The sequence below is a fragment of the Episyrphus balteatus genome, chromosome 2 (assembly GCF_945859705.1).
Source record: "Episyrphus balteatus chromosome 2, idEpiBalt1.1, whole genome shotgun sequence".
In the NCBI taxonomy this organism is placed as follows: Eukaryota; Metazoa; Arthropoda; class Insecta; order Diptera; family Syrphidae; genus Episyrphus; species Episyrphus balteatus.
In genome coordinates, this window is record NC_079135.1 from 12,433,828 (window position 1) to 12,450,124 (window position 16,297).

The 16,297-nt window shown below is 32.4% G+C and overlaps 1 protein-coding gene across 11 annotated transcripts in view; it reads right to left on the reverse strand.

The window, feature by feature from the left end:
• Positions 1-15,358, reverse strand: part of LOC129908553 (serine/threonine-protein kinase mig-15) — a 58,628-nt gene extending 43,270 nt beyond the window's left edge. For 10 of the 11 annotated variants that reach the window (XM_055985138.1, XM_055985136.1, XM_055985137.1 and 7 more), the window contains exons 1-2: positions 14,098-15,357; positions 4,489-4,554 (exon numbers count right to left, since the gene is read on the reverse strand). In XM_055985138.1, the coding sequence (XP_055841113.1) occupies positions 4,489-4,554; positions 14,098-14,163 (132 nt within the window). In that variant the 5' untranslated portion in view covers positions 14,164-15,357. Of the gene's footprint in view, positions 1-4,488; positions 4,555-14,097 lie in introns of all 11 variants that reach the window. The other variant, XM_055985141.1, reaches the window with a different exon arrangement.
• Between the last annotated feature and the right edge of the window lie 939 nt (positions 15,359-16,297).

The following is a 16,297-nucleotide window of genomic DNA, read 5'->3' on the forward strand; positions in this document are numbered from 1 at the left end:
TAAGCTATGACACCATCTTTGGTATAGTTTTTCTTCGAATAGGTAAAGTGAAAGCTATGAATGATTCACCTAAATGACGAATTATTGTGTTTTTTTTTTTCTTTAAACTAAATATTTAACAAAGTGGGATATCAAAAAACCTGTTAATTTAATTTGCAATCACATGGATTTGTAAAATATGTAAAAATATGTGATTTACGTTGTTTGAAGAATAAATAAATTGAAGTTTCATCAGAAACCAAATGAAGAGGCAGGAAAAACGTTTTGTATGTAAATTTCAAAGCGTTTCCGTTCATCAAAGCATAGGCAAGAGCATTAATACGTGAATTAGTTTTATAAGTTTTCCCATATCTTTAAGACTTCAACAACATTAACAAACAAATTTCACATTCCAAATACATAGGTATTTTTTGCATTTTGGAATTGTTGAAATATTTTTGTTTAATATAAAATTTGAAAAAAGTTGAAAGATTGCGAAATTCAAACCAGAACTCATTATTTACACCTTCGGCTTGTATCAAATTCATTTCCAACAAAATACAAAAGGAACTTATTATTTTCAGGAAACTTTAGTATTTTTTTATTTCAATGATACTAAAAGAGCAACCAAGTCCAAAATTTTGTTTTGACGCATTTTTGATTTATTCGGTTCTAGAATGAAAATATCAAAAGGACTAAGTTGCGAAAATACAGTGATCTATGTAGTTCAAAACTTGTAATTTTTCAATAAGTGCTTTTATGGTATTTCCGATTTTCGGATTACAACGAACTCTTACTGGTAAATGAAACGATCTAAATTTCCAGTTGAATAAGGTAGAGTATAATCAATTTATTTAAGTCCGACATGTTTCTTGGAATTAAAATCGGGGTTTTCCAAGTTGAATATTATTTAATCATTTTCGATAGTATTTGAATCAAAATTTGTACTACTTTTTTATCATACCAGGTATTTCCTGTCATATAACTTTTTCATTCTTATCGTGTTTTTGTTTTCAAATAAATTCAATTTAATTGATGATTAACCAAAATGCACTCTAAGAGCTATACGTGTTTGTACATCACTCATCATTTACCAAAAACTATACTCAATCAATTTAGCTATTTACTCGTAAATTAAAATTCAAATATTTTGAGTGCGTCATACCGCATCGTCATCATTATCAACAAACAACAACCACTTGAATGTCATTCATCATTAACAGATTTAAATTTAACAATCAAATATCCCATTGAGTTGGTACTTTCACCACCATTCCGGGAAGTAATTTGTCCCAGAAACCATCCAAATCGAAATATGTATAAATAAAAATGTTAAACAAATAATAAAAGAAAGAAAATACAAAAAAATCCCACCTATGACTGATTGTTGTGTTAATCCTCAAGTTTACAGCTTAAGTCAAGATCTCATTGAGGTGCGGTGGCTTTAACTTATAGGAATATTGAATCCAAATCCGCAAAAAGACCGTTCGTTGTAACAACTACCTGTGTGCAGAAAACCCACTCACCATTTTTGTCGCGTCGCACCTCGCCACCATCCGTCACTGTCGTCCGTTGTCGTATCGTATCGTATCGTTACGACGACGACGACAACAACGACGACATACCGGACTGTGAGTAATAAAAAATTCTCTTTAACAGCAAATTCACCTTCATGGTACAAAAGCTTTATAGAGCCGAAGCCAGGATAGGATCCAGCTTCAGCATCAACACAGAGTATAACGTAACGCAGCAGCAGCACCCAGCTACCAACCAGGCCACTGCCACAGCACCCAGCCATCACCAACAGCAGCGGCGCAAATTGTTAAGTTGGATTCGGTTTTGGATTTGTGTGCAAAGTCAAGTGTAACCGGTTAGTTGGGTGTTGTGTTTTGTGCTATTTGAGTCTTATCAGAGAATTTTTATGCGCTTATTCATAAATTATAATTTTATTTTATTATATTTAACCAGAAAGGCATGACTAAACTTGTTCCTTTTTTTTTCTATAAAAGAATTGACTAGCGTATGACGACTATGCTTGATTTTTTTATATTATGAATTCTCTTTAATATTGACACTAGGGTATAGAAACATTGTTACATAGATAAATGCATATAGACATATTGCTGCAACCACAGGTAGGGACAAATTGTCATTGAAGCTTGGCTTTTTGTTACGGTTCGCGCACCTGCGATCCATTGATTCGAATAGCTTTTCCATAGGAAAGCAGGTATTTGCTGAAGCTGTTCCATGTTTTGATTTGTAAATTTTTAAGTTGACTTTGGACACTTGGTTGCTATTCTATGTTTTATGGTTGAATGATAATGATAACTATTTTTGTTTTAATTAAAATTTTAATTAAAAAAAGTTATTAAACTACAGTGTGTTTTGTAGAATCTTTTCTAATTTTGACGGAGAAACGAAACATCTCCAATATTATTCAAATAAGACGTTTAGTTTAACAAAGACTTGAGAACATTAATGCTCCACTCAATAAGAAGATTTCGATAAAATATAATTTTTTTTTTTTGGTAGATGATGGATTTTTCAGGCCTGAAACTACGATTTGTTTTAATTGGTCTAAACTGTAAAATGACCTTTGGTGAATTTGCAGAAACTGAATGTCACAGACTTGGTTCGTTCATACTTCTAAAATTAATCAAAAAATGGATGTCACTTGTGTTTTTTTACCATTAACTAAGAGTCGAAGCATTTTTTTGATTTAGTTCATTACAGAAAGTTGGATCGATGCAGCTGAAAACCAAGTAGATTTGTCACCTAGCTCATCCACTGTGATTAAAGATGGAATTTCATTAAGAATAAAAATGCCAAACCATAACGTAAGGTCTTGTCGTAGTACTTTTAATCTCAAATTCACATCCATCTTATAGTTTCAAGACGCTAGTTCTTTGGGAAAATCGTTTTCAAAATAATTGTTCTTTAACAAACAGACGAAGAAAAAAGCGACGTAATATAAAAATCGTTAAACAACACAAAACTATTTAGGTCTCGTTTAAAATAAGACTTTGAAACTCTGATTTAACTATAAAAAGTTCAAGTTATCTCTACTCCCAAATGCATTTCGTCCAAGTACGACATGGAAATCATAAGTCACATACTGTACAATCTTCTAATGATTATTGTATCCCAAGCCCAAGCCTTTAAAGAAAAATTTTTCTATTCCCATTCCAGGGTCTCATAACTTTTGCAAAGGTCAGAAGAGTCAAAATACATCGACTTTATGACATCATTTTCAATAAGTACCTATCTGTCTTAAAAAAAATGTCTCAAGGACGTCCACTTTTAGATATCTGTAAGCAATTACGTGTAAGTGCTAACATAAAATCATTGCATTTATTGTATAAAGAGCTAACTATCTATTTAAAAAAAGGTAATGTACCAACACCTATTAGCACAAAATAACCTATGATAAATTATTGCATTTCAAAGAATTTTAAAAAAACCTTCAGTGTCAGACATATTTGTACCTACCCAACTTCGATGTTATAACCTTGTTTGTTATTCATAGGACCCATGTGTTATACATATTCAATTTGAAATGTACCTAGAGCTTACAAAATATTATAATACCTATCAACTTCAAAGTTCTAACTAACCTTCCTATTTTTTTTTTAATTACATAATTAGTCTTATGGCAAGGTAGGTAGAAAAGTAACTTCCCATAGTCCACTTCCACTATATATATTTCCAAATGGTTCTTTTTTTTTTAATTCAACCCAAATTGACTTGGTATTTTTCCTTACACAACTCAAACACACTCCAAATTCCAACCTACCTACCTACATTAATTTTTACTTCTTTTTACTATTCCCCTTTTTTTTCGTTTCATTTTGTTGTTGTTTGTTGTTATTGCTGCTGTTGTTTTGTTTAAGCTTAATTGTACAAAAAGCTATTTTATATGCTCTTGGATTTAATATGAAAATAGCTTCACTGAAGTATGGTAGATGGATGATTGTCCGTTCGTCTGTCGACAATAGTAGCAGCAGCAAATACAACAACAACAACAACAAAAATATACAACATCAAATACATAATAACAGAAAAAACCTTTTTGGCACACTTGCCAACTATAGCATAAAAAAAAGCATTTTCAAGGCTTGGCCTCTGAATACTTTTGTTTGGCCAACAACACCGAACCATAGCAAACCAAACTGAACTAAACGTAATCCCCTTATTTGTACCGAGAGTAGGTATGTTGGCTGCTGACAATGAAAACATATCGATTTGGTCGTCGGTCGTCGGGTTGTTTGTACCTATTCACTTATTCAGACTACACAACATACTTGTACATACATTTATATACATTATATTGTCTCTTTATTTCTTGGAAACAGGACATAATTTTAGCTGCTGGCATGCGTCACTAACACAACCCGCACCATCACACAAGGAAGAAACAAAGGACACTTTGTGTCGTTGTTGTTGTGTGTTGGTTGGCTTGGCAGTGTTTTTGACAGAGGCCATGGAAACATATAACACCATATCACTTACCTTGTACACTTGGCCATAGGTTCCATTACCAACGACTTCGATTAGCTCAAATATTCCAGCAGGATCCTGCAAAAAAAAGAAAAAAATACATGTTCATGAGATAATAATGTACGATTAATAAGTTCAAGTGTACTTAGACAAACAGAGAACTGAACAGAACACAACTTAAGAGTTATTCAAAATGATGTGGGTTAACAACAATGATGAAGACCTATCAACCCAACAACAAAAGAGAGACACATATCTGAGTTTCCCTCACATTTATATCGTCCTCTTATTGAAAGTGGGGGTCCCAGCCCAGAGTTTAGGGTGAATAAAAAAAAAGGGACAACCGCCTGCAAACAACACATCAACAACAAGAATCTTATCAGACTTGTTCTATTGAATAATTAATTTCATTATTGCCACTTCAAGAGGTCATTGGCCGCCGAGGGCAGTGCGGTAAAGAAAATGAAGAAGAACAAGCATAGTCATCATCATCGTCATCATCAGCCAGAGCTAGTTGAGCCCAGTTTTCATGCAATACAGAAAACAAAAACAACAACAACAAAACAGTCATATTGAACACTCCAAAGAAATTCATTCATACACACACATACTCAAAACATAATATGACCGATTACGACGATTTACACACGCAGCAGTGGCAGCCCCAACATAGTCATAGTCATACCCAGGCAAAGGCAGACACTTTTTTCCAAACCAAACAGCAGTTTTTCAGAAGCCTACACTAGCGATGACAACGAGTATATATGATGTTCTCTCTCTTCTTTTTCTTCTTCTTCTGTGTTGTTTTCTTTGGGTTTTTCTTTTCATATTATTTTTGATAAAAACGAATATTTGCATTCTTCAGGTCATAACTTGGGAAAATCTTCTCTTACCACCCCCCTCCTCCCTCTTTATCGTTATCATCCACCCCCTTTGGGTTGGCATTTTTTTGAGGTGAAAAAATTCCAACGGTAAATCACTAACAAAATAGATGTAGATAGATATCATATATATCTACTACCTCTTTTTTTATCAATGAACTTTTGGTCGAGAGAGAACGAAGGAAGAAAATGAGGGTTGAAAAATGGCAAGAAAACATAGTCATCATCAACTCGTCGTCGGTTTTTTCCTTCTCATCTTGTCTCATCATCACATACCATTTGACAAATTTTCATGCAAAATACACAAAAAACACAGAAAGAGGAAAAATTCATCAAGAAGAAGATGAAAATGAGCAAAAAAAAACACAAGATTATAAATAAAAATACGTTTTGCTCTCTTTTCCTGCTTATTTTTTTCATTCTGTTTAAATTTTAAAAATTTTCTCTCGAAAAAAGGAGAGATGTCATCTCTTGCAAACTGCATTTTTAGTATATTGCAACTCCATGTTGCCAAATTTCCTAAACAAGTCTGTGAAAGACTACCGTTTTGCCTGCTACTTGCTACTGCTTCTGATACCTTACCAGATTATACTGGACAAGAACAAGTTGCAATATTTTTTTTTTTGTTTTTCTTTACTTTTATGAACTTTTCTTGCCTAACAGTGCATTTTTTGTTTGGTCTGCATTTATAAACAGGCACTTGTCTTCTTTTGCTTATATGTTGAACAATTTGTCGTCTTTCCTTTTTGTTCATTATTTTCGTGGGGGAGGATAGAAATTTTTGAAGGTTGGAGGAAGAAGGATATTAACCTGCCATGTTGATAAATGATGTAGTTAGGTAGTTTTGATACTATGACAGTGTTACCTTTGGGAAAAAGTTAAAGGTTTTATATAAACTTGTGGTTTATAGATACTAACATAATGAATAATGAAGGATCACGGTTTTAAAAGTTATAAAATAGCTTCTTTCAAGCGAAAAACTTGGGTCAAATGCAATGAACGTTATTAAGATATACTGAGTGACCCACTTTTTTCACAAGGAACATTATTTTATACTTTAAGATCATTTTTGTAAATGTAGAATAGTAAGGACCATGTTAAAGAATAACTAATAACGTTTCTCATAGCTAATCAACTGCCGGATTTACTTCAAAGCAAATCCTAAGAGCTCCAAAAGAGATGTCCTATACAGTCTTTGACAGCCTATCAGCCAACTTTCAGCATAAAACAGATATCAGTAATGCGGTATCCACTTTCTTAAAGAACATCCGCCCATACGTCAAGCGCTCGTTGCAGCGATATCAGATCTTCACTTATGATGGTTTCATTGTCAGCAAAGAATAACTGATACACTTTTGTGATTTAGAATTCTTCGGTGACTTCAGCTGCACAACTTACTTTACTAACCGCTTCATCATACATTTCCGTAATCATTGGCACATGGGCTTCTCGCACTGCTATAGTTGCCTGATCAGTTCTCGTGGTTGCAAATCCTCTAAGCAATCCCGATCTTTTTCATTCTGATACTTTGGATTACATCTGTGGTTAACTTACACGCGACAAACCCGAACTGGTCATCAGATAGCCTAATTATTTTTCGTCGTGGTGACCGAAGACTAGATCAACGATCTTAATTGTATGTATATGAAATCAGAAACTCTGAGGGTATTTCGTCTAGCCCAGCTTTTGGAGTATTTAACCGTTACCCAAACTTCTTCGAATGTTACGTTAGGCTAAGCTATTGGAAATCGTTCATTCTCTCAATAAAAAAATCTGTCAGCAGGATACGGTGTTGCTGGGCAGCTTCCCCAGTATCACTTTGCAATTATTTATCCAAGGCTTCTTTGAGCCATAGATACCAAATGGTAGTCAATCTGTGTTTCATTTCCACCACTGCTGTGCCGGGTGTCGGTTTGTTTTATATGAACATGGTAATTTGTACGATAAGGCCGTATGTTTTGCACATTCACACACCCAGGATGTCTTCAACAGGGGGGTTCTAGGTGCCGTAGCCGAGGCCTCCATGACAATCTTCAAAGTCTTCGAATGTCTTCCCGATATATCCATCCAATCCTACTCCCACTAACAAAAAACTCTTCTTTTGGGATGTTCTTAAGTAGGTTATGCCAACATTGATCTTTTCCACCTGCTCACATTAAATTTGGAGGAACATAAGCAGTGACAATATTCCACAACCATTTTCTAAACACTAATTTAAGGGATATCAAACGGTCACTGGATTTCGAAATGAACAACACACTGCGTAAAAGCTCTTTTGCAAGGATGATTCCGATTCCATTTTTACTTATTTTCGTTCCGTAGTAAAACATCTTGTATTTTGTTGCCTTTGTATCAAACAAACGGGCCATGTTTCCCATGTGCCGTCATATAACCATATTTTTAACCCAACTTTCCAAGGAATTGCTCCTGTATAAACATCAGCTGTTTAGCTTTTATCGTACAAAAATTTAAGTCTTGAGTTTTCTTCACTTTTTGTTTCTGGAAACGCAATAATTTTTGTTTTACTGTCCAAACCAAATTATTCGGTGAAAGAAAATTTGGGATATATCATATCAGTCATCAAAACTGGGAACATACACAATTCCTATACTAAAACCCGATGAGACTATATAAAAAGCCTTAAAAGAAAAATGTCAATTCATTTTTTTTTTGTTTACATATGTATTTACTTTTAAAAGAAAACAAAACAAAGATAATAAATGAAGAACTTAAAAGTTTTCCGAAATATGATTGTAAAAAGTTTTCCACTTATAATTTGTATGTTTCTATATCATGTTTGTATGTTATCTTCAGGTGGAGTCAAATATATTTTAAATTGACTCGTTTGCAAAAAATTAATATATTCCACACAGAAAAACATATTTTACTTTGAAAAAGAAACTTAAAAAAGCTAACATAAAATCCATTCCCCATTGAATACAAAATTAGCAAAGAAAAATCAGGTATACCTACGACAAGAGAGTACCTATAAAAAGTGTTTGTTTTATGCAAAATTTTCTTTTTCTTTCTCTCTAAGTTGTCTTTTATGTTAAGCTCTTCTATTTTTTTTGTTTTGTGTCATGTAACTTTTTTAACTTTAATCATGCACAAGCCCTTGAAACATTGTGTGCATTTGGCAACCTGTCAGCTGACATCCCTTCAATATTTCAATCATGTACAAGTACATGTGTACAAGGAACATTGTCTTCTTCTTCTCCTACACTTCTTCTTTTGACATCAAAACTTTTAACTCATCCCCCTCCTCTTGCCTCTCAACCATCAACTCCCTCTTCTTCAAACTAAAAAAAGTTTACCCTTACATCTTTTCCACTTCAAGTAATTGAAAAGAAAACTTTTCTTGCTGACATGATAAAAGTCAAGATGTGATTTTATTCCTCCCAGCCACAATTTTTCGTTGTTTTGGCATTGATGACAATGAATTTCACACAATTAATTTGTTCTGATCCCGAAAACCTTATATAAGGGCGGACACAGAGACGGGAACGGAGGAGACAGAAACGGGGGTCACATCCGTTGTATCGTTTGTGTTCAAGGAGATGAGTTGGTTTCCTTTAATTGAATGAATGGAAATTCATGACCTTTTAGGTCGTAAGCACTTAATCCTACACAAGAGATTTTACTCTCAACCCTATTGTGTCACACCGAGAGATAAAGGGTTATAAAAACTTGTGACAAGTTAAAGTGCTTTCAGTTAGTTGTTATATTAGTAGTGTGTCCAGCAACAACTCTTTAGGATTTAAATACATACATATTTCTATAACTCAAACAATGAATAAGAAATTAACGATGACGCAATCGATCATGATTGAATAACATGCTTCATCATGCACTCAATTGGTTATTCCTTGTTTTTTTTTTTCTTTTTCTTTTAATTTTGATGAACTTCTTGGTTTACTCTTGTGTGTGGCCGTTTCTATCTGACTGGGTGCTTTGTGGTTAATTTGTAAAATTAATTGAATGGAATGATATCGTTGTAACCAGGTTTGTGAAGTGGTTTTATAATAATTTGATATCTGTACAAAGAATATCATTCGTAGAGAATATGAAAGAACAATCATTGGGTTTTTAAGAAATTATCTTAAGAAAAGTGTAGTTTACTCTTTTAGCAAATGACAAAGCTTTCACTTATCTGGAGTATAGGAAAATGTTTTAAATACACTTTCAAAAACGTGCGAAGAAATGGGTACTATTACCCTAACTATAGTTTTGTTGGAAATTATTTTATAGAAAGTCCTAAGGTGAAGTGGACTGGCACTAAAGAACCGATCAATAAGAACTTCCCTTCAGCAACAATGGAGGGTATTCTCCATATGGCATAGGTAATTTTCGTCAAAGAACTGCTAATGGAGAAAAGCGGTTCAACATCGACGAAACTGGATTAGGGACGTAAAAAGGTCCCAAGGAGAGAGGCTCACTCTCAAGATTTACATCCTAAAAGATTGGGTGACTAAGAAATGCAATTTCCCGAAAAACTGCAATACAAACTTTAACAGCAAGACGGAATGATTGAAAACTTCTTCTAGTGTTTATCAGTATATGGTAAACGAAAAAAATGGATATCATATCAGATAATCAAGCTGCACTAAAAGTGATAAAGTGTTATGAAATCAAGTAAAATTTAATAAATTTGTTAAAAAATAATGTTTTACTGAGCTGTTTTCTTGAGAATAGGTTTCTTTTAGTTGGAAACAACACCAAAAACGGTAGAACCCTGCAACTTAGAAATAACATAAGAATAATAACAGAGTTTATTACATGCCTCTGCGAGTAAAGGATACATCTCAAGAATCGAAGTACTCCAAATACGTAGATTCTTTAAGGAAACTATAGAAGAAGATATGTAAAAGTAAATATCCACTCAAATTACAGTAGCCTCCTTCGAAAGAAACTTATTTGAGGATTTAGAGTAACTAACTCATGGTAAAAAAAAAAAAACTTGGTCAAAACACTTTGCGATTTGATATGAGTTTTTCTTATAAAAACAAAATAAAATTAAATACTCGCAAGACTATCTGAATCCAGAAAACATGGCCCATTCATTACTTTCAATTGTTTCCTTATTCCAAATTATTTTGTTTACATTTGTATCTTAAATTAAGTAGAAAACTATATGAATTCAATTCAAAAGAAAAAAGATTATGCTCTCTTCTAGCAGAATAATCTAGGTACTATCGCTTCATAGCAAAAAAAAAAAAAAAACAATTCTGTGTTGTGGCCACTTATCAATTTCCATTGAATTGCAAAAAACCTAAACACAAATGATACATAATTGCCAGAAGTTGTTGTTTCCTCTAAAATCCTTATTTTTTTTTTGCTCGAATAAAACAAATAGCTGTGTTAATGGTATTTCCTAGAATATTCAAATCTTTCATCGATCGAAAACTGTCTCGTAAACATTTGTATGCAAGGAATTTCTTATTTATGGGATTTATGCATTTAATGAAATTTATTTTTAGGAACCATTGTGCTTCTTCTCTCCACTGTATAAGTAGAAAAGTACTCATGAATTACTTTTATAGCTTTTTCATAGGAATTTACATTAAAGTAGTTCAATGGAATTTTAATTTAGTTCTACAGCATGAGCATGTGATAGTACCTAACATAGTAAAATTGAATGCTTCAATTTCAGCCAAACTCTTAAATACGTTTTCAGTACTTCATTAGTCAATTTTAATAAAAATACAAGAAAAACATCGTTAAGATTATTTGAACAGCAAGAAAGTTTAACATGACTCAGCTATGATTTATATAAAAACATGAAATCCAGTTTTTAATCTTCTAAATTGCATTCTACCTTTTACATTCCAAACGAATGAGATCTTCATTATGTTGTTGTATGCTTTTCGGTACCTGGCGTATGCAACCAGTTTTTTGTTTTTGTTGATCAGATATGTCATAGTTCATTGATCTTTATGATTCATTGTCAATGAATTTAAAAAATATTTTGTTGCTTTAAACAACAATTTTCATTTCATTCAGTCATTTTTATTATAAAATTTTAACAAATTTATGTAAAAAGGATATGCATTGAGAACCCAGTTCAAGTAAGAAAATCAAGGTTTTGATACATTTTTATAAGAACTAAAACGAAAGGTTAAGGTAGGTTTGAAAACTCCTTGTACAAATATTGTAATGATATACTAATTTATGTGATATCGGTTTAGTAAGTGTGTTTTCTCGAAGATCAATATTAAGCAAACTGTGAGTTGTGCTTCGGATTTGAAGTTTTCGTACATTGATTGCCTCAATTTCTCTAATATTTTGCCAAACTTTTGTCTTACTAGTATTTCCGAACGGTTCGTGTCGGGTAAGAAGTAGGAGTTATGAGATTTACAAACTTTTTGAGGTAGCCTTCTTACCTACATCTCCACTACCTTCATGACATAGTCAAAATGCCGAAAAATGCGTTTAAAAAACCGTCCTAAGGTACCTCTCACCCTCTTTAAATTGGGAGTATCCCCAAACTTGGGCACCATAAAGCAATATAGAAGCATATGTAGGTACCTACATCGCATGAAATTTTGTAAGGTTTGAACTATATGTTCGTTATATTTATTTTTGAAAGACTGATCCAAAAGTGAAGAAACAGTTCATTTCACTTATGCTAAATTTTAACTCAGTGTTTTCTCTTATTGATATTTCAGGAGATTAGTAAACATTTTCGGCTTTATTATGCTCACTTTTTGTTGTTGGAATATCTACTGCCTTCATCTCGGAATATCATAATTATAGATTTTAGCAACTTAACTGACAGATTCAAAAATCGACAAAAAAAAAAGGCGTATATACCTAGTTTCTGTTTCCTTCTTTTGGTATTACTATCTACTATCTTTGAGTGCTCATTCAACCGGCATCTACCTATTCATCAGCAAATGAAGGCATTTCCGTATCAAAGGTTGGGACATAAACCACAGTAGGTACCTTCACATTTTAACTTAAATCTAAAAGATTCGTCCAGATGCTGTAAAACACCCTCAGTCAAGACGTTGTATTACGAAAACCCTCACTGATCCGTGAATGATTTGAATTTAATTGATTTAAAATAAACAGAAAATTAATTTTTAACAAGAGTATTGGAACAATTAATTTGTTTTTAAGGTAGCTAGTTAACTAGCACCTAATTAGCATTTAAAGATGCAATAACAAAACTCGTATACTCAACTGATTACTTTGCTAATTTAAGGGACATGCTTTATTTTTTAATTTCTGTTTATTAAGTTAAATTAGAACAAAATATTTACCTTGGTACCAGTACCAGACTTACTGCAAACAAAGACAACTGATGCAAAATGCATTTCTTTGATTGACATGATCTTTGATAACTTATGTGATCTTAAATGCTTTTGACGTAAGTTCCTATCAACTATCAAAAATCATGAATCATTTATTTTATGATCTTGCCTATTTTAAATTAAACAACCCTTTAACTTACCAATTTCTACGTATATTTCCGTTTTTTTTTTCCATTTAATCATTCTTTTCAAATTAAACCCTCCTTCAATATAATTTTCTTATCTTTTCCTTCACATACGATCTCACTGTAAATGCTACTGGAATTTCAAAAGATAAGAAAAAATTGCATGCAACCATTGAGTTTAACATTGTGTAAGGTCTTTTGTTATCTTTCCCAAGATAGCATTGCTTTTCTATTTTGTATACGAAACAAGAAAATATGTTCATCGTTCAATGACCTCATCAAGATCACATTGATGGATGAATCGATTTGCATTCATTCCAAAATATTTATCTATTTTATTTGAAATAAGAAATAATAAAATAAATAAACTCGTTTATATTCTTTAAAAAAAATAGATTATCTACGAATTATAAATAATAAAAATAAAAAGGAAAAGTTCATTGACTTTGTCTTTCTAATCTCTAATAGCAATAACAACAAATACAGTATAAATGACTTTATGATATTGATAATACTGTTGTTGTTCCTTAAACAAGGTACTTAATACTTTCATTAACTTAGAATCAGTTGAAAATATGCATATTTAAGAAATATTTCTCCTTTTTTTCATAATTTTAAACATTTTATCAAAAACCTAAACAAATTGAACTTCTACTTTCTAGTTCCCATCAAAGTAAAAAAAAAGTACTAAATACTACTTTTTATACTCCCATACGACTACACTATCCTCCAACTAAAATAAAAAAAAAAAAAAACAGTAATATCCAAATGTGACAGCAAAAGAACCCCCAAAGAGAGAATTATCATCAAAAACTAAAGAGAACAGATTTAAGTGTGGGTGTGTGGGATGAAAAATTATAACAAAAAAAAAAATCCACCATCAAAATCGAACAGTACAAAAAAACATCTCTCGCTCTCTTTATCCACTGGAGTTTTATTTTTTTTTTCCTATTCGATTTGCCGATTCTTCTCCTTTTCACAAGAATCTGTTTTCTGTGTAATTTTGTATTTTCTTTCTTTCTTGTTCTGTTCAAACAAAAAAAAAGAAGCAAACTATTATATTGTTGCCACACCTTTCAAACAAAAAATACATGATTATTATATTAATTAAAACAAAAAAAAAAAAGATAAAGGAAATATCTTTCTCTCTTTAAACAAAGAGATATCCTTTTATAACTCTCCTCCGGGTGGGGTGGTTGGTTGGTCTACTTGTCTAAGTGGAACCGGTAAAAAGTCAGAGAAGTCGTCCCCCCACAAAATACAAAATTTTGTTGTAATTGGTCTAAAAAAAAAAAAAATTACCTTTAAAGCATTCAAATCGATATCGTCTAACGAGCAATTCACGGATGGGGCCAGTTGGTGCGCCATTTTGATTTATTATTTTCTGCTTTTTGCTTTTGTGTTTGTTCTTCTCAACTTCAATTTTAATGTTTTAGCGGCCTCCTCTCTCTATTTATGCCCTTTTTACTGTCACCACTCTTCTCTCTCTTCCTTTCTCTAAAAACTCAACTCGTCGTGTATATGTATAAAATTCCTCTTTACGATTCTTATTCTATTTTATTTTTTAAAACTTCTTTTTTTTCTATAAATTATTCATAAGAAATTCCTTTTTAGACAAAGATTCTATGAAAAAAGCACACGGAATTACAGAAAATTATTTAAAAAAAATTCTCATTTATTTTCGCCGCAAATAGCAAAAAATTGAGTTTTTTTCTTTCACATTTTCACGAGCGAAATTACAGGAGTGGTACATTTTTTGCACTTCAATTGCTTCGATATTTTTCTTCCTTTTTTTAGGGAATTTTTATATATTTTTTTTTTGACTCGACGTCTCGCGATGGAGATTTCGATTTCCTTTTTTTTTTTGTGAATTCGCCGCCCGGAGATGTGGGGGATTTTTTAGAGAACAAAAAAACAATGAATAAAACAATATAATGCGGCTAAGAGATTAATAAACTTTATTTGAAAAAATTATAAATTAATTCGCCGTCGACAAGAGAAGAGAATTTTTTTTTTTTGAGTAAAAAAAAATTTCTTTTTTATCCACGCCCGACTTTTTTCCTTTCACACCACAACGACACAAACTCACAAAACACACTGTGTGGAGCTAATATTGCTTCACTTTGCGTTTTTACTTCATTCCTTTTCCTTCTTCTTCTTCTCACTCTGTTTCGGGGGTTTCACTTTGTTGCTGATATTCTTTATTCTTTTCTTTCTCTGTCGTTTTTCGTTTTCTTTTTTTTTGATTCCGGATTTTGTTCTGGTTTTTCTTTCTTTTCGATGAGAAAAACTGTTTTCTTTTTTGAGATATTTTATCTTGAATTAGTTTATATTTGAGTTGAAAATGTATATTTTGAGTTAATAATAAAATAATTATTAACTCAGTTGGTTTTTTTTTATTGCAAAAATGTAGGTAGATAGAGAATAGAGATGTGAGTGACGGCGGCGAAATAAAATTAGCGACAGCGGCGACGATTACTTGGTGTAAAGTGCACGAAGACGACGACGATACATTATTTTCAGAAAGGCTGACGCACCCTACTCTCTGAGTGGGATTTTTGTATCGAACAAAGTGATTTTTTCTTTTGATTTTTTTTCTGTTCATGTGTGGTGGAATTGATTTTGTGGTGAATTTTTGTATGGGAAATACTCTTAAATTGGGTATATTTCTCTTAAAATAATGGCTGCGGTGAGGTTTTTGACAGTTGGGAGGTGAATTAGATGTCATTTTGGGAAGTGCAGTTGAAATGTCAGCAGTTTGGAGGTTTGATATGTAGGTGGCGTGAATTGAATTTGTAGTTTTCTCTATAGCAACTAGATGGCGATTGGAATGTATCAACATAGTGATGGGTCAAAAATTGCCAAACAAGTGTAAAATACTTCCGAATTATTTTAGATATGACTATATTTTGGTTAACCGTATTTTAAAAATCCATTCGATAAATTGATTCAAGTATGATTTTGTGGAATAAGAAAAAACATAAGGTCGATTAGTGAAGGCCTGTGGCCAAATTCATCAAGATTGAGTTTTCCTGTGTACAACAAAAACTCTCTTGAGGAATTGAGCCTATGAGTTACTTAAAGGTGTTGCAAGCCAAAAAGTATTGCACAAAAATAAAACGGAGATATCTTAACGGTAAAACGACTATCTTCAGGGGCTTATTTGAAAACAATTTGAATAATGATAGAATCTCTAAAACCATAAATCGATTAATCGATCTCCCCCCGTTGCGTTGCTTTTTTAAATCTATTATGGATTGGTAATTTTGAATAAAAGCTTTAATAATGGCTAGAATTTGAAACAAAAAGCCTATAGAACACAGATCGTGTTAAAGTTAAAGCCTGCCCTACTAACAATTTTGCTTCTATAATGCTTTACAGAAGCAACAATTGCATCTGTAAAGCTTTATAACACCAAAATTGTTTGTCGGGTGGTTCGCAGTTCGAGCTAAATTTTAGCGGAGATAAAATTCCCATACAAGTTATCGATAGTTTGCATAGG